This window comes from Coregonus lavaretus, assembly GCF_964263955.1.
Source record: "Coregonus lavaretus genome assembly, chromosome: 27".
Classification (NCBI taxonomy): domain Eukaryota; kingdom Metazoa; phylum Chordata; class Actinopteri; order Salmoniformes; family Salmonidae; genus Coregonus; species Coregonus lavaretus.
The window spans coordinates 28,909,655-28,936,962 of NC_140014.1; the positions used below are offsets into that span (position 1 = coordinate 28,909,655).

The 27,308-nt window shown below is 46.3% G+C and overlaps 1 protein-coding gene across 1 annotated transcript in view; it reads left to right on the forward strand.

The window, feature by feature from the left end:
* LOC311102683 (potassium channel subfamily K member 10-like) overlaps positions 1-25,937 on the forward strand; it is a gene marked incomplete at both ends in the record, with an annotated part of 36,309 nt that extends 10,372 nt beyond the window's left edge. Inside the window, 5 exons of the mRNA XM_084144054.1 lie at positions 21,318-21,435; positions 22,527-22,687; positions 23,727-23,919; positions 24,419-24,561; positions 25,257-25,937. Coding sequence (XP_084000180.1) covers positions 21,318-21,435; positions 22,527-22,687; positions 23,727-23,919; positions 24,419-24,561; positions 25,257-25,937 — 1,296 coding nt within the window. The remainder of the gene's footprint in view (positions 1-21,317; positions 21,436-22,526; positions 22,688-23,726; positions 23,920-24,418; positions 24,562-25,256) is intronic.
* Positions 25,938-27,308: the final 1,371 nt, after the last annotated feature.

A 27,308-nucleotide genomic window follows, 5' to 3' on the forward strand; every position in this document is an offset into this window, starting at 1 on the left:
ATGGTCTGATCAGTGGGTCGGGAGGTGTGTGGGTGTTTCCGTAGGTGCCACGACGGTGGAAAGTCCGAACCAAGTTCCCACCATGCACATTCCACCTGAATATGCCGATTTGGCTCTCGCCTTCTGTAAAAAGAAGGCGACTCAATTACCACCCCATTGACAGGGGGATTGTGCGATAAACCTCCAAGTAGGCGCTGCGCTTCCCCGAAGTCATGTGTATCCTCTGTCTCAGGAGGAGACGGCGGCTATGGAGACATATGTCACCGAATCGCTGAGACAGGGATACATACGGCCGTCCACTTCCCCTGCGTCCTCAAGTTTCGTTTTTGTGAAGAAGAAGGATGGGGGTTTACGCCCGTGTATTGACTACTGTGGTCTCAATCAGATCACCATCAAATACAGCTATCCTCTCCCTCTGATTGCAAGTATGACGGAGTCATTACACGGGGCGCGATTCTTCACAAAATGGGATCTCAGGAGCACGTACAACCTGGTGCGCATTAGGGAGGGAGATGAGTGGAAGACAGCATTCAGTACCACCTCGGGTCACTATGAGTACCTCGTCATGCCATACGGTTTAATGAATGCTCCTTCAGTCTTCCAATCGTTTGTGGATGAGATTTTCCGGGACTTGCATGGACAGGGTGTAGTGGTGTATATTGATGACATTCTAATATACTCCGCTACACGAGTCGAGCATGTGTCCCTGGTTCGTCGGGTGCTTGGTAGACTGTTGGAGCATGACCTGTATGTGAAGGCGGAGAAATGTCTGTTCTTCCAGGAGTCCATCTCCTTCCTGGGACACCGGTTGTCCGCGTCAGGGGTGGAGATGGAGATTGACCGCGTTTCAGCTGTGCACAATTGGCAGACTCCCACCACGGCAAAGGAGGTGCAGCGGTTCTTGGGTTTATCCGGGGCTTTGGGCAGGTAGCAGCTCCCATTACCTCCCTGCTAAAGGGGGGTCCGGTGCGTCTGCAGTGGTCGGCTGAGGCGGACAGGGCTTTTAGGCATCTGAAGGACCTGTTTACCTTGGCTCCAGTGCTGGCACATCCGGATCCCTCTTTGGCGTTCCAAGTTGAGGTGGATGCGTCCGAGGCTGGGATCGGTGCTGTACTGTCTCAGCGCTCGGGTACGCCACCTAAACTCCGCCCCTGTGCTTTCTTTTCTAAGAAGCTCAGTCCGGCGGAGCTTAATTATGATGTGGGGGACAGGGAGCTGTTAGCTGTGGTGCAAGCCCTGAAGGTGTGGAGGCATTAGCTTGAGGGGGCTAAACACCCTTTTCTCATTTTGACTGACCATCGTAACCTGGAGTACATCCGGGCGGCGAGGAGGCTGAACCCTCGCCAGGCTAGGTGGGCTATGTTTTTCACCCGATTTGTATTTACGCTCACCTATAGACCAGGGTCACAGAACGCTAAGGCAGACGCACTGTCCCGACTATATGACACAGAGGAGAGGTCCATTGAGCCCACTCCCATACTTCCGGAGTCTTGTCTGGTGGCACCGGTGGTATGGGAGGTTGATGCGGACATCGAGCAGGCGTTACGTACCGATCCTACTCCCCCACAGTGTCCAGAGGGTCGGAAGTACGTGCCGCTCGAGGTTCGTGATCGATTGATATATTGGGCTCACATGTCACCTTCCTCTGGTCATCCTGGTATTGGTCGGACAGTGCACTGCCTTATTGGGAAGTACTGGTGGCCCACTTTAGCTAAGGACGTGAGGGTTTATGTTTCCTCCTGCTCGGTGTGCGCCCAGTGTAAGGCGCCTAGACACCTGCCGAGAGGGAAATTACAACCCCTCCCCGTTCCACAACGGCCGCGGTCTCACCTATCGGTGGATTTTGTCACGGACCTTCCCCCCTCCCAGGGGAACACGACGATCTTGGTCGTTGTGGATCGGTTTTCGAAGGCCTGCCGTCTCATTCCTATGCCAGGTCTCCCTACAGCCCTACAAACTTCTGACGCCCTGTTTACACACGTCTTCCGGCACTACGGGGTACCTGAGGATATAGTGTCTGATCGGGGTCCCCAGTTCACCTCTAGAGTCTGGAGGGCGTTTATGGAACGTCTGGGTGTCTCGATTAGCCTTACCTCAGGTTTTCACCCCGAGAGTAATGGGCAGGTGGAGAGAGTGAACCAGGATGTGGGTAGGTTTCTGAGGTCCTATTGCCAGGACCGGCAGGGGGAGTAGTCAGGATATATCCCCTGGGCAGAGATAGCCCAAAACTCACTCCGCCACTCCTCAACTAACCTTACGCCTTTCCAGTGTGTGCTAGGTTATCAGCCGGACCTGGCACCTTGGCATCAGAGCCAGATCGAAGCCCCTGCGGTGGACAAGTGGTTTCTGCGCATGTCCATCTACAGTGGGATATCAGGCGGCAAAAGGCGAGCGCCGATCGCCACCGCAGTGAGGCTCCGGTGTATGCACCGGGAGATCGGGTTGGCTCTCGACCCGAAACCTGCCCCTTCGCCTGCCCTGCCGGAAGCTGGGTCGGCGGTTTGTGGGGCCATTTAAAGTCCTGAGGAGATTGAACGAGGTATGTTATAGGTTACAACTGCCCATTAATTACCGCATTAACCCCTCGTTCCATGTGTCTCTCCTCAGGCCGGTAGTAGCTGGTCCACTCCAGGAGAGTGAGGTACGAGAGGCTCCTCCGCCCCCATTGGACATTGAGGGGGCTCCGGCATACTCAGTCCGTTCCATCTTGGATTCGAGGCGTCGGATGGGGGGCCTGCAGTATCTCGTGGAGTGGGAGGGGTACGGTCTGGAGGAACGGTGCTGGGTCCCTAGGAGGGACATCCTAGATCCCTCCATGTTGAGGGATTTCCACCGGAGTCATCCGACTCGCCCTGCTCCGCGTCCTCCTGGCCGTCCCCGAGGCCGGGGTCGGCGCATGGCTGGAGCCGCGCGTCAAGGGGGGGGTACTGTCACGGATTCAGCCGAGGCTGCTCCTCCTCCTTGTTCGGGCAGGCTTCGGCGTTCGTCGTCCCCGGAGTACTAGCTGCTGCGATCGATGTTTCGGTGTTTGTCTTGTTTGGTCTTTATTGTTTACACCTGTTTCCCATTATGTTGTATTGTGTTCCCTTTTTAACCCTCTGTTTCTCATTGTGTATTGTGCGTGATTGTTTTCGTCTTTTCGGCAGTTGCCTAGGTGTGCAGGTTATTTTTGTTCCTCTCTGTAAGGAGGTTGGCTTTTGTACTTTGTATTGCACTGTGTTCAGTAAAGTACGTGCCAGTAGCTCGGTGTCCTGCTCTTGACTTCGCCTACCGCATACACGTCGCTTTGACATATAGGCTAGATAAATAAAGTTGAACCATAATTAGAATTTGAGCATGTTCGTAAGCTAGCTAGCTATAGTTAGCTAGCTAGCTAACTTAGCTAACGTTAGCTAAACAAAAAACACTAGGCTACGTTCATTCACCACTTTACAAGCTAGCCAGCTAGCTCTTTCAAATAAACATACTTTTTTTAACGGGGTATGTCAAATAGAGCTACAGACCCAGCCTGACAATAGGCAATTAGCTAATTGTTTATTTTATTCCAGTATTTCAGTGTGGAGTCATTTGAAGGGACTAGCCTATGTTTCATGAAGCAATTAGAAGACTGTTGCTGACTGAGAGGAGGTATTTATAATAAATGAACTATAATAAGTCTTGGTGATTCAATAGCATAGTTCATCATTACATTTCTTGTTTTGCTCAGTCTGGCAGTAACCCAGAACTATCACAGGCAAAGGATCTCTCTTTCGGCTGCTGCTGACAACAACTGCATGTAAGTTGTTCTTCAACATCATCATAATTATATGTCTGCATAGCATTTTGTCTAAACTCATGTTTTTGCTCCTTTTTTCTTCTTCTCTGGAACCAGTCAAGCAGGTAGCCCAGCGGCTAAGGAGTTGGACCTGTGACAGGAGTTGGACCTGTGACTGAAAGGTGGCTGGTTTGAATCCCGGGCCGGGTACTGGAAAAAAATCAGTGGAATGATCTGACAACTGGAGGGCTGTTCCTGTACCGTTGGGCCCTTGAGCAAGGCCCTTAACCCCGCAACATGCTCTCTATCCAGGGGCGCTGAACAAGGCCCTCAATCCCCCCCACCCCTTTTCCCTCAGAACAGCCTCAATTTGTCGGGCCATGGTCTCTACAAGGTGTCGAAAGTGTTCCACAGAGATGCTGGCCGACGTTAACATCAATGCTTCCCACTGTTGTGACAAGTTGGCTGGATGTCCTTTGGGTGGTGGACCATTCTTGATACACACAGGAAACTGTTGAGCGTGAAAAACCCAGCAGCGTTGCAGTTCTTGACACAAACTGGTGCGCCTGGCTACTACTACCATACCCCGTTCTGAATGGCACACATACGCAATCCATGTCTCAGTTGTCTCAAGACTTAAAAATCCTTCTTTAACCTGTCTCCTCCCCTTCATCTACACTGATTTGAAGTGGATTTAACAAGTGACATCAATAAAGGATCATAGCTTTCACCTGAATTCACCTGGTCAGTCTATGTCATGGAAAGAGCACGTGTTGTTAATTTGTTGTACACTCAGTGTACACTACCAGTCAAAAGTTTGGACACACCTACTAATTCAAGGGTTTTTCTTTATTTTTTACTGTTTTTTACATTGTAGAATAATAGTGAAGACATCAAAACTATGAAATAACACATATGGAATCATGTAGTAAACAAAAAAGTGTTCTTCAAATAGACACCCTTTGCCTTGATGACAGCTTTGCACACTCTTGGCATTCTCTCAACCAGCTTCACCTGGAATGCTTTTCCAACAGTCTTGAAGGAGTTCCCACACAAGCTGAGCACTTGTTGGCTGGTTTTCCTTCACTCTTCGGTCCGACTCATCCCAAACCATCTCAATTGGGTTGAGGTCGGAGGATTGTGGAGGCCAGGTCATCTGATGCAGCACTCCATCACTCTCCTTCTTGGTAAAATAGCCCTTACACAGCCTGGAGGTGTGTTGGGTGATTGTCCTGTTGAAAAACAAATGATAGTCCCACTAAGCTCAAACCAGATGGGATGGCGTATCACTGTAGAATGATGTGGCAGCCATGCTGGTTAAGTGTGCCTTGAATTCTAAATAAATCACAGACCGTGTAACCAGCAAAGCACCCCCACACCATAACCCCACCACCTCCATCCTTTACGGCGGGAACTACATATGCGGAGATCATCCGTTCACCCACACTGCGTCTCACAAAGACACGGCGGTTGGAACCAAAAATCTCCACAAATTTCCACCGGTCTAATGTCCATTGCTCGTGTTTCTTGGCCCAAGCAGGTCTCTTCTTCTTATTGGTGTCCTTTAGTAGTGGTTTCTTTGCAGCAATTCGACCATGAAGGCCTGATTCACACAGTCCCCTCTGAACAGTTGATGTTGAGATGTGTCTTTTACTTGAACTCTGTGAAGCATTTATTTGGGCTGCAATTTCTGAGGCTGGTAACTCTATTGAACTTATCCTCTGCAGCAGAGGTAACTCTGGGTCTTCCATTCCTATGGCAGTCCTCATGAAAGCCAGTTTCATCATAGTGCTTGATGGTTTTTGCGACTGCACTTGAAGAAACTTTCAAAGTTCTTGAAACTTTCCGTATTGACTGACCTTCATGTCTCAAAGTAATGATGGACTGTCATTTCTCTTTGCTTATTTGAGCTGTTCTTGCCATAATATGGACTTGATCTTTTACCAAATAGGGCTATCTTCTGTATACCCCCCTACCTTGTCACAACACAACTGATTGGCTCAAACACATTAAGAAGGAAAGAAATTCCACAAATTAACATTTAAGAAGGCACACCTATTAATTGAAATGCATTCCAGGTGACTACCTCATGAAGCTGGTTGAGAGAATGCCAAGCGTGTGCAAAGCTGTCATTAAGCTAAAGGGTGGCTATTTGAAGAATCTCAAATATAAAATATATTTTGATTTGTTTAACACTTTTTTGGTTACTACTTGATTCCATATGTGTTATTTCATAGTTTTGATGTCTTCACTATTATTCTACAATGTAGATAATAGTAAAAATAAAGAAAAACCCTTGAATGAGTAGGCGTGTCCAAACTTTTGACTGGTACTGTATATTGTATTGTAAAGAAGTCAGCCAGAGTGGACTGTGCCATCATTCAAACAGAGATGCTTCCCTGGCAACCAGTGCATATTTCCAAACTATGTTTGCATATAATGACAATAAATTCTAAAAACTATGCTGGTATTCTTTTATCCATTATTTAATTGTTAATTAAATTATATTCTTAACTCAAAATATTAGTATTCAATGGTATTAACCATAATTAATAAATGGCACCATACAGAGTTAGATATGGAGCCATGCAGCGTTCAGTGAATAAGAACCTCTAGGGTTCAGATCAAAGAACCCTATAAAAGGGTTCTATATAGAACTTTTAGGGTTTCCATATATGAAGCAAGCGATGGAACCTTTTTTGGTTCTATAAGGAACCTTTTTTTCTAAAAGTCTCTCCACTGTTCCTCTTCACGTGAAATCCCAGGAAAAGCTATAGGCTACAAAAGCGATTTATTTTTAGCCTTTTTTATACTAAGGCTAATAGTTGTTTCGTGAAGAGAAGCAGGCTTGCTCTTGCTAATTGCTGAATGTAAAATTGGCCTAGGCCAAATGAACTATATGGGAACGTAAAGGAGAGAGAGTGCGTTGGTGTTATCACTTTGGCCAGTATGATAACTTTGTTGCACTGATGCATCGCAAATGGTTGCACAAGATGAAGATCCAAATAAATTGACAATCATTAGAAAAATTGAAATCACTTGCAAACTACTTGAGCAACCACTTGAGGCACACAATGAAATGATGTAAAAGATGTGCAGGCTAAACAGTGTTTGTTGTTGAATTGCTACATTTAAATATGAGTTTATATTATTTTTCATTTCATGTACATTGAAGTATTATTTGCAGTTGTCACTATTACAATAAACACACCCTGAAGCACTGAATGGTCGGTGTTACCACCTTATTAATAAGTCTACAGCGTGCAGTAAGATGCGCTGATCAGTTGATTGACAGGTGTACTGCTGAATGATATACGGTCAAGTGGTGTGGATGCTCCACAACGTTTATAGTTATGGATAATTTATCGTTATATGCTGAACAAAAATATAAACGCAACATGCACCAATTTCAACGATTTTACTGAGTTACAGTTCATATAAGGAAATCAGTCAATTGAAATAAATAAATTAGGCCCTAATCTATGGATTTCACATGCCTGTGCAGGGGCGCAGCCATTGGTTGGCCTGGAAGGGCATAGGCCCACGCACTTGGGAGCCAGGCCCACCCCCTGGGGAGCAAGGCCCAGCCAATCAGACTGAGTTTTTCCCCACAAAAGGGATTTATTACAGACAGAAATACTCCTCAGTTTCACCAGCTGTCCGGGTGGCTGGTCTCAGACGATCCTGCAGGTGAAGAAGCCGGATGTGGAGGTCCTGGGCTGGCGTGGTTACACGTGGTCTGCGGTTGTGAGGCCGGTTGGATGTTCTGCCAAATTCTCTAAAACGACGTTGGAGGTGATTTATGGTAGAGAAATTAACATTCAATTCTCTGGCAACAGCTCTGGTGGACATTCCTGCAGTCAGAATGCCAATTGCACACTCCTTCAAAACTTGAGACAACTGTGGCATTGTGTTATGTGACAAAACTGCACATTTTAGAGTGGCCTTTTATTGTCCCCAGCACAAGGTGCACCTGTGTAATGATCATGCTGTTTAATCAGCTTCTTGATATGCCAAACCTGTCAGGTGGATGGATTGTCTTGGCAAAGGAGAAATGCTCTCTAACAGGGATGTAAACAAATTTGTGCACAACATTTGAGGGAAAAAATATTTTTGTGCGTTTGAAACATTTCTGAGATATTTTATTTCAGCTCATGAAACATTGGACCAACACTTTACATGTTGCGTTTATATTTTTGTTCAGTATAGTTATCGTTATCGTCCTTGGTGTGGATGGCCCTTTAGTGTTGATTCTACCAGTAAAACAGTTCACACCAGGACTGTGCTCTCATGTCTGTACTGTAAAAGCACACCTGTAAATACTGTAGGCCTACTGAGGTCAAAAATGAATCCAGACAAACTGTCAAGCGAAGAACTGGGATTAGAAAATCATTTAAGATCTTCTGCTGCTGCAGTTGACTGAGTTAAATTGTGAGGTGTGAAGGTGTCAGATGATGGAAAAAGCTGAACTGGAGATTAGGGCTGTGGTGGTGGTTGTTGATTCAGTTGACAGTATCATACAGCTGTAACACAGAAGATGTAACAGAAACATAATGGGGATATCCTGTGTCAAATCACATCAGGTTATTTGTCTTAGACAGCACTGTTTAGCTGCAAATGTCACAGTGTTTTAGTGAGTGTCCGCTAGGATCTTTGTTATTATCCTGGAAACAGATGGTCGTTACTGTTTTTAGAGACAGTCAAGGGTCAATTTGCATATTTTCCTATCCTCAACATATGATATGGCTGGCTAGTTTATGTGGATCCAGCACACGTGGTGGCCAGTTTACTACTATATGTGAATCCAACCTCCAACATACTATGATATGGCCTCCAAGCCTACAGAGCCTTGTAGGAGCATATAGTGCCATGCTGTGTAATTCACGTGATGAATGAGAATGGTAGAGGCAAGCTTCACTTAATTGTCTGAATAGGTCCTTTTTTTTGTCTCAGCTTTTAGGTATGAACCCAAAGACCGAAGCAGCCAAATGGCATTTGGTTTGCTCCAGTTTCCACTTGACTCCATTTGATGGTAGCATCTTCAACACTGCTCCAGTGAATATCTGAGTGCCCCTCTTTCTTTCTTTTTTCCCCACACCCAGCTCCATTCCTATTAGTGGAGCATTATCCCTGCAGTGGCCGATATTCCAACAGGGGAAAAACAGGCTATCGCAGCCAACTGCATTTTTTGTAGAAATCATGGCAGTATTTCAAATGAAAACCTTTAGTATGGTGTGCCTAGGGGCTCCATGAGGAATCTATTATTCATGGCATGGTCCGCCAGTCACAGAACTCCTCCATAAGCAGCAGCAGCAGCTGAACCAGCAGAGCGCATTTCTCTAGCATTACATTTAGATTATTATGGTATTGAGCAACTAGAACGTTAGCTTATTTTTTCAAGTGAATTCCATAGTATCCATGGGACATCAAGCATTTAGAATAAGTGGCACTCTTGCCTTTTTTGCTTATTTTTCTACAGTATAAAACCACAGAAGGTTGGTCGCACCTTAATTGGGCAGGACGGGCTCGTGGTAATGGCTGGAGCGGAATTTGTGGGATGATATCAAATACATCAACCACATGGTTTGATGCCATTCCATTCACTCGGTTCCAGTGTCATGATTTAACTGGATAGAACCCAAATGCAGACAAGTACACCAAGCCAGAGAAGGTTTAACAGGTTTATTTACAATGTTCAAAAAGTCCAGGTTTCCAATAATAGGGGAAGAGCAAGTCCAGGTTACAGGGAGGGTAACAGATCCAGGTCAGGGCAGGTGTGGTACCGTAATGTCCTAGTGTCCATGGTGAGTCCAAAAGGGAGGTCCGGTAGTGGGGAGCAGGATGGTGGTGGCAGGAGTGAAGCGGAGGCAGAAGTCAGGTTCCCATAATCTGTGGCACAGGAGAAAAGTAAATAGAACAGGCCAAAAACACAAAGAGCGAAAACAAACAGGTTGAGTCGGCAGCGAGACTAACATGGTCGTCTTGACTATGATCTGACGATGAGTGGAAAGTTTGACTGGGTCTTAAAGGCTGAGGTGATTATGGTGAATGAGCTGCAGCTGGAACCCTGACTCCCGCACACCAGACTTCACTCCTGCAATCAAGGACAGACAGAGGGGAGGGGGAGAGCAGAGAGAGAGCTACCTAGCAGCAGTAGGCCTAACAGTACCCCCCCCTCTACGGACGCCACCTGGCGAACGACAGGGTTTATCAGGATGTAACCTATGAAACTCACGGACCAGAGCAGGATCCACAATGAAGCTCCTGGGCACCCAGGAACGTTCCTCAGGACCATAACCCTCCCAATCCACCAGGTACTGGAAACCACGACCCCGGCGGCGAACATCCAGAAGTCGCCGGACAGTGTAGACCGGACCCCCACCCACGATCCTGGGCGGAGGAGGGGGACGAGAGGGCGGGCACAGAGGGCTAACCGACACAGGCTTAATCTGGGAAACATGAAAGGTGGAATGAACCCGTAGGGAGGCAGGAAGCTGTAGCTTAACCGCGCAGGGGTTAACAATAGACAGTATCTTGAACGGTCCTATAAAACGAGGCGCCATCTTCTTAGACTCCACTTTCAACGGAAGGTCACGTGACTTAAGCCATACCTCTTGACCAGGAGAGTAACCGGGAGCCTGGGACCGGTGACGGTTGGCTTGCCTCTGCATGTACGCCGAAGCTCGGGACAGAGCTACCCTGGCCTTCCTCCAGACCTTGAAGCAGCGGCGCATGTGGGACTGCACCGAGGGTACCGCCAGTTCCCTCTCTTGAGAAGGGAACAGGGGAGGTTGATAACCCAGAGCACACAGAAAGGGAGACAAACCAGAGGAAGCATTAGTCAAGGTGTTATGAGCATATTCCACCCAGGGGAGCATGGAGCTCCACGACCCAGGGTTAGACCCTGTGACACAGCGGAGAGCGGTCTCCATCTCCTGGTTCGCTCTCTCGGCTTGCCCATTGGTGGTGATCTGGGGGTGATATCCAGAGGACAGGCTGGATGTAATGCCCAAAGCTTTACAGAAAGCCTTCCAAACCTGGGAGACAAACTGGGGACCCCTGTCAGAGACAATATCCGTGAGTAGACCATGAGAGCGGAACACATGTTCAACCAAAATATCAGCCGTTTCTCTGGCAGTGGGCAGTTTAGGTAGGGCCAAAAAATTAGCAAACTTAGAAAAAACGATCAATAACAGTAAGAATGACAGTCTTTCCAGACGAGGGGGGAAGTCCAGTGACAAAATCCAAGGCAATGTGGGACCAGGGCCGGCTGGGTATTGGCAGAGGTCTTAGATGACCAGCGCTGGCCTGGGTGGAGTTCTTACTACGTGCACATACCGTACAAGCAGCAATGAAGGCTCGAGTGTCCGCCTCCATCCTGGGCCACCAGAACTTCCGTCGCACAAAGTCAAGGGTCCGAGTAACTCCAGGGTGACAGGTAAGGGGAGACGAGTGAGCCCACTGAAGTACCTGGGAGCGAACAGACTCAGGGACAAACAACCGGTTAGGAGGACCGCTCCCAGGGTCAGCTTGATGATGTTGAGCCTGTCTAACAACCCCTTCGATGTCACATGTAATGGCCGCAATACTACAGGTAGGAGGCAAGATGGGTTCAGGGTTACTACCAGTATCAACAGCAGAAAAAACACGAGACAGGGCGTCAGGTTTGACGTTGCGTGACCCAGGACGGTAAGACAGAGAAAAATTTAATCTACCAAAAAATAGTGCCCACCTGGCTTGACGGGGGTTGAGCTGCTTCGCTGACTGGATGTATGCCAGATTCTTATGATCCGTCCAAACGATGAAGGGTTGTTCCGCCCCCTCCAGCCAATGCCGCCACTCTTCGAGAGCCAGCTTCACGGCGAGCAGTTCACGATTGCCAACATCATAATTCCTCTCTGCCTGAGAAAGTTTCCGTGAAAGGAAAGCACAGGGATGCAGTTTGTTATCTTCCGGTGAACGTTGTGACAACACCGCACCTACCCCAGTGTCGGATGCATCCACCTCCACGACAAACTGGCGGTCGGGGTCCGGCTGCATCAGAATGGGAGCCGAGGCGAAGCGATGTTTCAGTTCTTCAAACGCTGCTTCGGCACCTTCATTCCAAGCGAACGGTCGTGCGATGGAGGTGAGAGCGGTGAGTGGCGCCTTAATGCGGCTGTAGTCCTTGATGAACCTCCTGTAGAAGTTCGCAAACCCCAGGAATCGTTGAAGTTGTTTGCGGGTGGAGGGAGCTGGCCAGTCCGTGACAGCAGAGATCTTAGCTGGGTCCATCCGCAACTCCCCCTGAGCTATTATGTAACCCAAAAAAGAGGTCTCAGACACATGAAATTCACATTTCTCCATCTTCACAAACAGTTTGTTCTCCAACAACCTTTGCAACACCTGGCGCACATGCAGTTCGTGTTCCTGGGAGGACTCTGAAAAAAATCAGGATATCATCCAGATAGACAAAAACAAACCGATTCAACATGTCCCGAAGGACATCATTGACTAGTGCCTGAAAAACGGCAGGGGCATTGGACAACCCAAAAGGCATAACCAGGTACTCAAAATGTCCCAAAGGTGTGTTGAAGGCAGTCTTCCATTCATCACCTTTACGAATGCGCACCAGGTGATACGCATTTCGTAGATCCAGTTTAGTGAAGATAGTTGCACCATGAAGGAGGGGAAAAGCAGAGTTAATTAAAGGCAGAGAATATTTGTTCTTAATGGTGATGTTGTTAAGTCCACGGAAATCAATACAGGGTCTGAGGGTCTTATCCTTCTTAGCAACAAAAAAGAATCCCGCTCCTACAGGTGACGAGGAAGGACGAATAATACCTGACGCCAAGGAGTCCCGAATGTAGTTCTCCATAGCCTCCGTCTCCGGGCGGGAGAGATTGTACAGGCGACTGCTGGGGAGAGGGGCTCCTGGCTGGAGGTCAATGGCGCAGTCGTAAGGCCGGTGAGGAGGAAGAGAAGTAGCTCTGTGTTTGCAGAAAACGGATGCCAGGTCATGATACACGTCAGGGACAGCAGAAAGATCCATGGACTCCAGTGGAGGTTGAGGCACAGTGCTGGCAGGGGTCTGAGCAGAACACAAACAATTCACATGACAAAATGTGCTCCATGAAACAATTCTACCGGTCACCCAATCAATGTGTGGATTGTGTCTTATGAGCCAGGGGATACCAAGGACCAGGGGGGTCTGTGGGCAGTCAATTATATGGAATTGAATGTTCTCCTGATGATTACCCGACACTCTGAGACAAACAGGAACAGTCTGATGAGTAATACGGGTCAACAATTGTCCATTTAGACCCTTAGCCTGCAGCGGACAGTCCATAGGAACAGTCTCTAACTCCATTTGTTGAGCCAACTCTCGATCCAAAAAGCTTTCATCGGCACCAGAGTCAACCAGCGCACTAACCGAGAAATTCTGGGACTGCCACTGGAGGGATGCCTGGAGCAGAATGCGGGGAGAAGAGGAAGAATCCGCTGCTCGGCTCACCAAAACTTCTCCCAATAATGATGAGCCGGCCCTTTTCCCGGACGAACTGGGCAGGAAGGAACGAAATGACCAGCTTCTCCACAATACAGGCAGACCCGAGCCTGAATACGACGTGCACGCTCCTCTGAGGACAACCGTGCACGACCCACCTCCATGGCTTCGGGTTCAGTGCTCCTCGTATCGACTCGGGAAGACTCGGCTTTCGCTGTAGGGAAGATGCGGGAAGGAGTTTGTTGACGACAGACCAGTTGCTTGGAACTAACACTCCTCTCCCGGCGGCGCTCCCGAATCCGATTATCCAACCTGATTGTGAGTACACCAAGCCAGAGAAGGTTTAACAGGTTTATTTACAATGTTCAAAAAGTCCAGGTTTCCAATAATAGGGGAAGAGCAAGTCCAGGTTACAGGGAGGGTAACAGATCCAGGTCAGGGCAGGTGTGGTACCGTAATGTCCTAGTGTCCGTGGTGAGTCCAAAAGGGAGGTCCGGTAGTGGGGAGCAGGATGGTGGTGGCAGGAGTGAAGCGGAGGCAGAAGTCAGGTTCCCATAATCTGTGGCACAGGAGAAAAGTAAATAGAACAGGCCAAAAACACAAAGAGCGAAAACAAACAGGTTGAGTCGGAAGCGAGACTAACATGGTCGTCTTGACTATGATCTGACGATGAGTGGAAAGTTTGACCGGGTCTTAAAGGCTGAGGTGATTATGGTGAATGAGCTGCAGCTGGAACCCTGACTCCCGCACACCAGACTTCACTCCTGCAATCAAGGACAGACAGAGGGGAGGGGGAGAGCAGAGAGAGAGCTACCTAGCAGCAGTAGGCCTAACATCCAGCCATTATTATGAGCCGTCGTCCCCTCAACAGCCTCCACTGTATAAAACAGTGAATTGGATAATGTTCAGTTTAAGTCACTCTTTAATTGATGTTGAGAGCGACCAACCATTGATATGTTGCTGTTTGTCCAGCTTCTTTCATTTATAACAACCCATATATGTATATTAGCCTTCATTTGAGAGATCAAACCATATTCCAAAGCCCAGCTAAAGGAGGTTACAGCAAAAGCAGTAACTGTACTCACTTGAGAGATGGCCCGTGGGGTGTGCGCTTTTAAAACAAGCACTCCATCAAAATGTCTGGGACTTATCTGTTCCCCTAACAGGTTCTATATCGTGGCCATTAGTGCTGTGTCAAGCCTGTCATTCAGCCATCTTTCATCCTAATGGGTGACTCACTGTTGTCAAACTGTTTGACGGGGGAGTCAGCTACGAAATGGCACTTTTGAGAACAGAGTGTGTGTGCGTGTATGTGTGTCTCTGGAGTGTTTCAGCTGCCCACCCACTGTGTGCCCACCGGGACGTTGGGCCTAATTGGTAGGGTTGGTATGACTCAGTGTGTGTGGCACAATGTAACTTCATGGTGTCATCCACTCCAATCAAGACCTGTTGTTTTTCATATCAGCTTTTAGCTCGAAAATAGAGCTTCTGAGTGTTATACTGTCCAAAGGCAGTTGGTTTTTATAGTAAGTAAGTATATTATTTGCCCTATAAGCTGTCTTTACCGGGTGGAAAAGCTGTAATTTACTGCACAACTATAATGGGTTGTATTACCAGCTTCTCAAGATGTTCCTTCTGCAGGCATGCACAAACACACTCCTGCGACATTACAATGACCTTGGTGAAGTTGCAGTCACTACCTCTTTGTGGCACTAGTCATTTGTTAATTTGATTAGCAAAATACGCAATTGATTAAACCCATTTTCAACAAATATTATAGCTGAACTCAAATGTGCTGGTTGATAAAATACCTGTATTTATGGAAAACTGTATTTTGTTTTTAATGAGATTGTAAATTGGAATGGTATAGTTATGTCTTTCATGGAGTAATCAGAATTGGATGGGAAGGTCTGCTCAATCCAAGATTACAAACAATTGATTACAGCATTACCCCAAAAATGGAGGAGGCAGGTGGCAGTGGGAGGAGGTAGGGAACTGGTCTGTCTGTCCAATATAAAGGATCAAAACTGGCGGAGGAATAAAAATAGCATAAATAGTACCAGTTTTGTTTGACGACCAGGATGTTGACAGCTGTGCCGTACAGATGGCAAAATAGAGATTTTTGTTGTACCGATTCCATGGTACAGGGTGTATGAGTTGATATATAAAACAACCCAAGATTCAAGACTTCTGGCTTTTCAGCTAAAATTATTGTACAGAATTCTTGCCACCAACAAAATGTTTAATATTTGGGGCATACAATCATCACAGCTCTGCAGATTTTGTTGTGAGGATACAGAATCAATAGACCATTTGTTTTGGTATTGCCCTCAGGTAGCCTGTTTCTGGTCTCAGGTTGAAAAAGCATAACATGAATCTAAAATTGACCATAGAAATAGCATTGTTGGGAGTTCTGGAGAGACCTGGTCAGTCAATTACTAATAGACTAATACTCTTAGTAAAAGTATTTATCTTCAACTCGCAATCTGTGGATTCTGTTCGATTTAGATAGATTCAAGTTGTATTTTAAACATTACATTTTAAATATCACAGCATAGTTGAAAGATATACAGTACCAGTAAAAAGTTTGGACACACCTACTCATTCCAGGGTTTTTCTTAATTTTTTGACTATTTTCTACATTGTAGAATAATAGTGAAGACATCAAAACTATGAAATAACACATATGGAATCATGTAGTGAGGTCGGGGGGTTGTGGACGCCAGGTCATCTGATGCAGCACTCCATCACTCTCCTTCTTGTTCAAATAGCCCTTACACAGCCTGGAGGTGTGTTTTGGGTCTTTGTCAAATCAAATCAAATCAAATCAAATTGTATTGGTCACATGCGCCGAATACAACAGGTGCAGACATTACAGTGAAATGCTTACTTACAGCCCTTAACCAACAGTGCATTTATTTTAAACAAAAAAAGTAAGAATAAAAAAATATATAAATAAAATAAAGTGTTGAGAAAAAAAAGAGCAGAAGTAAAATAAAGTGACAGTAGGGAGGCTATATATACAGGGGGGTACCGTTGCAGAGTCAATGTGCGGGGGCACCGGCTAGTTGAGGTAGTTGAGGTAATATGTACATGTGGGTAGAGTTAAAGTGACTATGCATAAATACTTAACAGAGTAGCAGCAGCGTAAAAAGGATGGGGTGGGGGGGCAGTGCAAATAGTCCGGGTAGCCATGATTAGCTGTTCAGGAGTCTTATGGCTTGGGGGTAGAAGCTGTTGAGAAGTCTTTTGGACCTAGACTTGGCACTCCGGTACCGCTTGCCGTGCGGTTGCAGAGAGAACAGTCTATGACTAGGGTGGCTGGAGTCTTTGACAATTTTGAGGGCCTTCCTCTGACACCGCCTGGTATAGAGGTCCTGGATGGCAGGAAGCTTTGCCCCAGTGATGTACTGGGCCGTACGCACTACCCTCTGTTGAAAAACAAATGATAGTCCCACTAAGCGCAAACCAGATGGGATGGCATATCACTGCAGAATGCTGTGGTAGCCATGCTGGGTAAGTGTGCCTTGAATTCTAAATAAATCACTGACAATGTCACCAGCAAAGCACCCCCACACCATCACACCTCCTCCTCCATGCTTCACGGTGGGAATCACACATACAGAGATCATCCGTTCACCTACTCTGCGTCTCACAAAGACATGGCTGTTGAATTAAAAAAGTATTGTGAGGAAAAAACTAAGACCTTGGTAAACTTGTTAAATACAGAGTTTGATTAAATGGTTATTAAGAGTAAAAAGTGAAAAAGTTTGGCAGGTGGGCTAGTAGCAAAAAACAGTACAGCAGTACGCCGACAATCCGGAAGTGCGTTGCGTCACTAGTCACGTGATCATCAGTGCAATGGAAATGATCAAATCCTGGTTAGTAGGGATCAGCTCCTGTATCGTTATTCACAGTGGAGAGGAGCCATGCAGATGCAGTAACAATCACCTGCTGGTGAGTCTGAACCCCAGTGTTAGAGTCGCTTATCCCTAATGAGGCTGCATTGCGCAAATCTGACCATGACACATTCAGAGATGCTAGGAGAAAATGCAGTTGTCGCTTTTGGTCTTGAGATCTGAATCTGAATGGAGAAAAATGTGATATTGTACTTATTTTTTGGAGACTACAGTACAGATTAAGGAGAGAGTGTGAGGCAATATGTGACTGCAGTTCTCTAATGTTAATGCCATGCCTCGGAGGAGGAGCCGACGATAAAAAAGCAGAAGAGACTTAATAAGAGATAAAAGAGATAAAAGTATTCCGGTAGGTGACGGTCTCCACGGACGTTCGCTGAGTGTAGGAGGAAATACCAAAGCAAGTGGAACAAACACACACACAACAAACCAACAGACATTTTAACAGTCTTTGCAGTAGAAGAAGTTGCCATTCATGTAAGGATGTGCTAAGAATGGAGTTGTATGGTGTGAGTATTGACTGTGATACCTCAATGTTCGTTCCTTTGTTTATGTACACACTACACAAGATATTATGGACTAATCAGCTGTTTGGCATGCAACCGTCTTTCATTCAACACTCAGTGAAAACAAAGCCCATAATGTCCTGATAGTAATCATTACAAAGGAAGTGATCCCTCCCTACCAGATCCTTAGGGATGTACCCTAACAGTGGTTACCCAACCCTTTAGATTAGCTGACTCTGAATCTCACACACCTGGCCAGTTCGGACCCCTGCTGCTGCATGCCTTGCACATCACAAGCACACAGCTAACCATCTGGACTCTGGAGAACACTGATCATCACCACACCCTGTCCTGCCTCACTCCTCACCGCATCCCCCCTCCATCCGTCCATCCCTCCTTCCCTCGCTCCCTCCCATCACTCGCTCCCTCCCGTCACTCCCTCTGTCCTTCCGCCACTGGTGACCTTCCAAGTTCATCTGAAGAGATAGTCACAGTCGGGACCATCATCAGTCATCTGCTCTCACATGCATTAAATAACCCATGGTTTGTATGGCACACACAGGGCGGACGTTTACGCCACGGTGAGTTTATAGTGGCAATTCAAATGCAGTCAGACACGTGTTAGGCCTACGGTTTTGTCTTTACATCAGCTGAGGGCTTGGGGTGGCATGGTACTGTCCTCTTTACTGTCTAGCATGTGTTGAAAGACAACAGGTTATTCCATTAATATCAACCAACTGTGTTTGGTTCTGGGTTAATTTTGTTCTTCATTTGTATGTTTAAGTAGATAAACTACACATTGAACTGTATGCTATGTACCAGTTAAGATAACTCACTCTATGCTCTGTCTGTAAAAATCTCGGTTCGACAGATGCTGGGAGACGGGAAGCAAGTACAGGGTGATCATTTAATAAATAAAAGACATGGAACAAAACACGGACAGCGTCTGGACAGGGGAAACAAAACAACATCAATGCAGACATGGGGATCAAACTGAGGAACAGACAGATATAGGGGAGGTAACCAAGCAGTGATGAAGTTCAGGTGAGTCCAATGAAGCGCTGATGCGCTCGAGGGGGAGCGGTAGCAGGCGTGATAGTACACCCCCCCCTCTAGGGACGCCACCTGGCGTCCCACCTGGGCAAGTCTGACGGGTTGGCCGAGGCATGGGAGCTGGACGAGCCGGCCGAGGCGTAGGAGCCTGACGGGCTGGCCGAGGCGTGGGAGCTTGACGGGCCGGCAGAGCCGTGGAAACCTGATGAGCCGTCCGAGGCGTGGGAGCCTGATGAGATGGCTGAGGTGTGGGAGCCTGATGAGCCGGCTGAGGCATGGGAGCCTGACGAGCCGGCCGAGGCGTGGGAGCCTGACGAGACGGCTGAGGTGTGGGAGCCTGACGAGACGGCTGAGGTGTGGGAGCCTGAAGAGCCGGCTGAGGTGTGGGAGCCTGACGAAACGGCTGAGGTGTGGGAGCCTGAAGAGCCGGCTGAGGTGTGGGAGCCTGATGAGCCGGCTGAGGCGTGGGAGCCTGACGAGCCGGCTGAGGCGTGGGAGCCTGACGAGACGGCTGAGGTGTGGGAGTCTGATGAGCCGGCTGAGGCGTGGGAGCCTGCCGGCTGAGGCGTGGGAGCCTGACGAACCGGCTGAGGCGTCCTCGGTTGCTTCGGCAGCGGCACCCGGACCCGACGTCACCAACAGAAAAAAACTAAAGAAACTCCCTGATTCTTCCAATTGGGGTGTCTGCATTTGGTAACGACAGACACTGGGAGACAGGAAGCAAGTACAGGGTGAGGATTTATAATAAATACACATGAAACAAAGCAAGAACAGCGTCTGGACGAGAGAAACAAAACAACATCAATGCAGACACCAGGATCAAACTGAGGAACAGAAAGATATACACTACCATTCAAAAGTTTGGGGTCTCTTAGAAATGTCCTTGTTTTCGAAAGAAAAGCTAATTTTTGGTCCAATAAAATAACATCAAATTGATCAGAAATACAGTGTAGACATTGTTAATGTTGTAAATGGCTATTGTAGCTGGAAACGGCTGATTTTTTTATGGAATATCTACATAGGTGTACAGAGGCCCATTATCAGCAACCATCAGTCCTGTGTTCCAATGGCACGTTGTGTTTGCTAATCCAAGTTGATCATTTTAAAAGGCTAATTGATCATTAGAAAACCCTTTTGCAATTATGTTAGCACAGCTGAAAACTGTTGTGCTGATTAAAGAAGCAATAAAACTGGCCTTCTCGAGACTAGTTGAGTATCTGGAGCATCAGCAATTGTGGGTTCGTTTACAGGCTCAAAATGGCCAGAAACAAATAACTTTCTTCTGAAACTCGTCAGTCTATTCTTGTTCTGAGAAATGAAGGCTATTCCATGCGAGAAATTGCCAAGAAACTGAAGATCTCGTACAACGCTGTGTACTACTCCCTTCACAGAACAGCGCAAACTGGCTCTAACCAGAATAGAAAGAGGAGTGGGAGGCCCCAGTGCACAACTGAGCAAGAGGACAAATACATTAGAGTGTCTAGTTTGAGAAACAGACGCCTCACAGGTCCTCAACTGGCAGTTTCATTAAATAGTACCCGCAAAACACCAGTCTCAACGTCAACAGTGAAGAGGCGACTCCGGGATGCTGACTTTTTAGGCAGAGTTGCAAAGAAAAAGCCATATCTCAGACTGGCCAATAAAAATAAAAGATTAAGATGGGCAAAAGTACACAGACACTGGACAGAGGAAGATTGGAAAAAAAGTGTTATGGACAGACGAATCGAAGTTTGAGGTGTTTGGATCATAAAGAATAATATTTGTGAGACGCAGACCAAATGAAAAGATGCTGGAGGAGTGCTTGATGCCATCTGTCAAGCATGGTGGAGGCAATGTGATGGTCTGGGGGTGCTTTGGTGGTGGTAATGTGGGAGATTTGTACAGGGTAAAAGGGATCTTGAAGAAGGAAGGCTATCACTCCATTTTGCAACGCCATGCCATACCATGTGTATGGCGCTTGATTGGAGCCAATTTCCTCCTACAACAGGACAATGACCCAAAGCACAGCTCCAAACTATGCAAGAACTATTTAGGGAAGAAGCAGTCAGCTGGTATTCTGTCTATAATGTAAGGTGGCCAGCACAGTCACCGGATCTCAACCCTATTGAGCTGTTGTGGGAGCAGCTTGACCGTAAGAAGTACCCATCAAGCAAATCCAACTTGTGGGAGGTGCTTCAGGAAGCATGGGGTGAAATCTCTTCAGGCTACCTCAACAAATTGACAACTAGAATGCCAAAGGTCTACAAGGCTGTAATTGCTGCAAATGGAGGATTCTTTGACGAAAGAAAAGTTTGAAGGACACAATTATTATTTCAATTAAAAATCATTATTTCTAACCGTGTCAATGACTACATTTCCTATTCAAACTAATTTCATGTATGTTTTCATGGAAAACAAGGACATTTCTATGTGACCCCAAACTTTTGAACGGTAATGTAGGTAACCAAGCAGTGATGAAGTTCAGGTGATTCCAATGAAGCACTGATGCGCGTAACGATGGTGACAGGTGTGCGTAATGGTGGGCAGCCTGGTGCCCTCGAGCGTCAAGGAGGGGGAGCGGAAGCAGGCATGACACTGTCTGTTTCTCTCTTTCTCTTTCCCAGCATGCCATAGACGCTGTTAGTGCAGGCGTCAGTCCGATCGGAGACACATCTTACAACTCCAGTCACTGGGACCTGGGAAGTGCCTTCTTCTTCGCTGGGACCGTGATCACAACAATAGGTAACCCCCACCACCAACCTATTAACTCATGACTCACTCCTCTGATTAACTGAGTAGAATAAAGCAATGTCACTGGTCTACTTTGACGTGTAGGCTATGAGGTAACCTACAGGTGCTGTGTCTCAACGTTACACAACTGTAATGTAATGTGTGCTATTTATCATAGCTAGCAGGGAAATCGATAAAAGAAAGACTGGAAAAATAAAGCATGATTCACAGGATGTACTTCATGCTAATGTGTGTGTGTGCGTGTTTACTGTTCAAGTCTCACAGCGTGGGGCTCCCGAGTGACGCAGCAGTCTAAGGCACTGTATCGCAATGCTAGAGGCGTTACTACAGACCCTGGTACGATCTGGGGCTGTATCACAACCGGCCGTGATCGGGAGTCCCATACGGCAGCGCACAATTGGCCCAGCATCATCCGGGTTAGGGGAGGGTTTGGCCAGGGAGGCTTTATTTGGCACATTGCGCTCTAGCGACTCCTTGTGGCGGGCCGGGCGTCTGCAGGCTGACCTCGGTCATCAGGTGAACAGTGTTTCCTCCGACACATTGGTGCGGCTGGCTTCCGGGTTAAGTGGGCGGGTGTTAAGAAGCGAGGTTTGGCGGGTCATGTTTTGAAGGACACATGACTAGATCTTCGCCTCCCCAGCCTGTTGGGGAGTTTCAGCGATGAGACGATCGAAATTGGGGAGAAAAATAAAATAAACAAATTATAATAATAAAGTCTCACAGCGTGTCTTCACAGTACATCATTTACTGATGATAATAGCTTTCTATTGGGAGGTGGGAAGGAACAGTGTCACTAGGGTGTGTTTTTAGCAGAACATATGAATACCATTTAATCTGTTTACACAATTACACTGCTTCTCTCACTGTGGATAGGGACACACATCCCACCGTGCTGGTTCAGATTAAGCTGTGCCCTAGTCATCCCCGCCCTGTTCAATCTCTCCATTCACTGCAAGTTGTAATTAATGTCATGTTTCTCTGAGTCCAACCTGATTATTTCCTCTCTTGCTGCTTATTTACCTCTAACCTCCAACTCCTGGAATATAACACATGCCTTACATAACAAAACACCACTGTGACAGGTTATGGGAACATAGCGCCCAGCACAGAGGGAGGGAAGATCTTCTGCATCCTGTACGCCTTATTTGGCATCCCGTTGTTTGGGTTCCTCCTGGCTGGCATCGGAGACCAACTGGGGACCATATTTGTCAAGAGCATCTTGAGGGTGGAGAAGATATACAAGGTAAGTTGGATTTCTTGAGAATTTGGGATTGTGTACATGGGATGTACTGGAACTGCATATGAGCACATGATGCTTTAAGAGGTGTTTCAAGTTAACTATAAGAAACTTTCGATCAGACTGTTATGAATTGATTTAGACACACCATGTTTGATGACTTATTTGGTGAAGAAAAGGGTATTTGAAAATGAGTATTTGGCGCCTGCTATGTAACTGAGCAGTAACTATAATAGCACCTATAATAACATAAAATGTTCCATTGACTCTAAAGAGGCAATATGCTTCCCACAGTGAAAACCAAGCATGTTACCTCCACCCCATAATGACCCTATTCACTGTAAACGGCACGATGCCTTTGATACAGTATCCCTGTAAAGGCTATAGGTCTGTTGTCCAGGTATTAGGCCAGGCTCAGTGAATGGATTTGAACTATTGTTCCCCCTCCAAGGAGTCAACACATGAGTCAGGCTAGCTGAGGCTGAGATTATGATGTGCTCTTTGTAGTGAGGGCAGAGGTGTTTGATGGAGTGTGGAGGCAGAGAAGGTAGAGGGCCAGGACCTGATTGAGATTCTGTGAGCAGATTGTATGTATCAAGTGTCTCAGAGTAGGAGTACTGATCCCTGTCCATATAATCATATTTATTGTGATCTAAAAGCTCAAACTGATCCTAAATCAGCACTCCTACTCTGAGATGCTTGATACATACGGCCACTGGTCAGACAGGAGATAAGCACAGAGCTGAGCCCCTCTTCACTACTGAAAGCCCCAGGGGGGTTGAGTTTCTGTGACAAAGGGGGAACTTGGGAATTAGGCTTTTCCTACTGGATCAATGGAGGGTGGTTTTGGAAGCTTTTCCCTTTGGTCTCTGGAGTGGTTTAGCTAATGGGTATATTGATGCATAGGGCCATTGACTAAACTAATTATCTTCAAGCCTACTGTGTCTTTCAGCTAGAAATGTAGTGATTGTATTTAGTAAACAGTTTATCTTTTGAGTTCTTGTTGACTTACCGTTCACCTCTGACCAATGTCATTTTTGTCAAGCAAAAACAGAAACAGATAAGCCAGACCAAAATCAGAGTCACCTCCACCATACTCTTCATCCTGGCCGGGTGCATAGTCTTCGTCAGCATCCCGGCGGTCATTTTCAAACACATCGAGGGATGGACGACTCTGGATGCCATCTACTTTGTCGTCATCACGCTAACGACGATTGGCATTGGGGACTATGTGGCAGGTATGATAGTGTTGTAACAGGTTTATGTACTGTGTCTTTAGATAAACATTTGTTTAGTCTTCCGTTGCTACTCACCATTTTCAGCTCTCCTACTCACTTCTCTTCTCTTACATTTGCATTCAATCCACGTAAAGTGAAATTCGATTATCTCTATGAAATTAGCTAATGGAGTCTCCAACAACCCAAGGTGTAATGTACTTGTGTTTTGTTGTGTCTGCATTGCATTGATAATCCCTTGAATAATGATGCTATAATTGACTGCCGGTAATTATAATTGAGACAATTTTATCTAGAGGAATATTAGAGCAAGACTAATCCAAAATAATTCAGAACCCAATTACAAACTGTGTGTTTGTCAAACTGAACCTTTCTGCCTCCCTGGTCCTATTAATCTGGCTTTATTGTTGACAATAATTTGGCAGTAGCAGGCATCTATGTATATACGTAGATAATCCAGTATTTGGCATCCAATGTAACAACTCTTCCGCTGTTGTCCCAGGTGGGGATCGGAAGATCGAGTACATGAAGTGGTACAAGCCCCTGGTCTGGTTCTGGATCCTGGTGGGCCTGGCCTACTTCGCTGCGGTCCTGAGCATGATCGGAGACTGGCTCAGAGTGCTTTCCAAAAAGACCAAAGAGGAGGTGGGTACTGCTCATTCAATTACAGTGCCTGTCATTACATTATCTAAAGCAGTGGAAACTAAAAGGTCACTCTTTCCCTCCCCCGCCTTCCTTCCATGTCTGTTTTGTTATTATGCCTCGTTGATGCCCCTGAGACAGACAGACAGACAGACAGACAGACAGACAGACAGACAGACAGACAGACAGACAGACAGACAGACAGCTGTGTAAGAGAAGTGGTTAGAGATCCAGTCATTACCCACTGGGCACAGACGTCAGTTCAACGTCTAGTTTTGATTAACATTTGGTTGAGTTGTCAACTAACGTGAATTCAACCAAAAATTTCACCATGTCATTGGATTTAGGTTAAAAGTTGTGAAAAAAATATGAAATTCCCTTACGTTGATTTACTTTATTCAAATACAATCAGTTTTCCATGTTGATTCAACGTCACATACATTTTTTGTTGCTGAAGTGACGTGAAAACAACGTTGATTCAACCAGTTTTTGCCCGGTGGGCTGATGAGTGAATAGTGAGCTTACTGAGCTATTGATCTGTACATACAGTATGGATGGATACTGTGATTACTTTCTATGGAAGGAGCCTTGCTTTTGTCTGAGGGGGAATTTGTAGAAGATCCAACCAATTAGATTTCCAAAGCACCCCCTCCACCCTCCTGCGTCATGACTCTATCTCCATCTTTGTGTGATTGCAGGTGGGGGAGTTCAAGGTCCACGCCGCTGAGTGGAAGACCAACATGCGAGCCGAATTCCGGGAGACGCGTCGGCGGCTGAGTGTGGAGATCCACGACAAGTTGCAGCGGGCTGCCACCATCCGCAGCATGGAGCGCAGGCAACTGGGCCTGGAGCAGAGGACCCACTCCCTGGACATGCTCTCCCCAGAGAAGAGGGCCGTGTTTGCCAGCCTGGACCAGGGCCGTTTCAAGACCTCCTCCCAGGAGAGCATCGACACCAAGCTGAGTAACTTGAGGTTGAGAGGGGCAGGGGAGCTTTGTTATGAGCAGCGGAGAGGCAGCGAGCAGACCCAGCAGGCCTCATCGGAGGACGATAACCTCTTCAACCTACGCTTCCGCTCCCTCACCAAGCTAACCAAGAGACACAAGAACCGTGACCTGAAGAGTAACATTCCCGACGATATGCGGAGGGCCTGCGAGGCGATGGAGAGGAGGGAGGAGAACGTGGAGGAGGTGAAGGAGGAGGAAGGGAGCGAGAGGAAAGAGGGCAACACCAGCTTGACAAATTTGGAATATGCAGACGAGCACATTAAACTAAATGGTTTTGTACTGGCTCTGGCCAAAGAGAGGGAGGACGATAGAATGTTGGAAGGAAGAGAGCTTCAGCCCCAGCTAGAATGTGCAGATACAGAGAGAGAGTGAGAGAGAAGGGGGCTTTTTTGATGTCTCAAAATGTGCCTTGCTGTTTTTTCTATGCTTATACTGTTCTGAGTAAATGGGACTGTTCTGTTCTAAGTCAACAGTCACTGTGCCCTAGCAATGTAAAGACTAATGTTGCCAAAAAGTGGAGAGAAAAGAGACAGAGGCTATGGTCTAATTTGGCGAAGACCTCTTATCTCTTGGATAGTACTGGACCTACCAGAATCTCCTTTCCTTTTTAAAGAACACCCACTTGCTACCCAATCCTACCCACAATATCCAACAAATAAAGCAGACGCAACATGGGATATATCTTGTCTTTGTTACCTGAGGCTTATGCAAGCAAGTAACCCAGTGAACTATCCCAGTGAAATCTGTACCAATGATATAGATCTTCACTTATTATTATTCATTTCACACCAGCTATTTTTAGCCCAGGCTGCTGAACGGACTGCAACAAATATGACTTGAGGGGGTGTTATGATGAGTTTCTCGGGTATCAAGTAATTCAGGATGCAAGAATATACTTAAACAATTATATGGAGAGTTCATACAAATATTTAATAGACACGGTACCGTGGTTCGTCTAACAAACGGCACATGCTTTGCCTCTTGTCATCCAAACTACTAGACAAAGAAAATATCTCTCTTCTTATAGTCCCGGTTACATATTGCTTCCACAACATCTGGTAACCATCAGTTGGCACTCCCTTCTTTGATGGTATTACACTGTACCCAAGTCAGTATATTATATCTATCAATCATTCTAAGATAAACCAACAGTAAGCTCCCTTGACATACTGGAATCCTTGTTATTCAGACCCTGCAGCACCAAGAGTCACTTATCTAATAAATGTAACCTTGTTCCCACAACACCATGAAAAGACATCATAACAATCTTTCATTTTGTTCTCTTTGTGGTAAGTAACATTCCTCAGATATAACATTTACTTAACCCCAACAATTCACATAACTTCATATAAAATAAAATATTCTCCAATCAGTAATATAGATAGATGATTTAGAGACTAAACTATGCCAGATAACTGAGAATTCATTCCCCTCTACCTTCTATACCTTAATCCAACCAGATTCTCAATATATTTAATCAACAAAGGTATACATTCTCAGTCACCTGTCTCATGCACAATCAAACATCTCAAACCTGCTATGGACTCAGTCTGAGTAAAAGATAGATACACGATGAACTACTATATATTCATGCTAAAAATCTATGTAGTCAAAACCTTACTGATATATAAGGACAAAATCCCACATAGACCATCCCTATTTCTTAAATGACACCCTTGTATACATCATTTACAAATATACCCATCCTCTTAGACATGCTACCAAGAAAAACATACATATAAA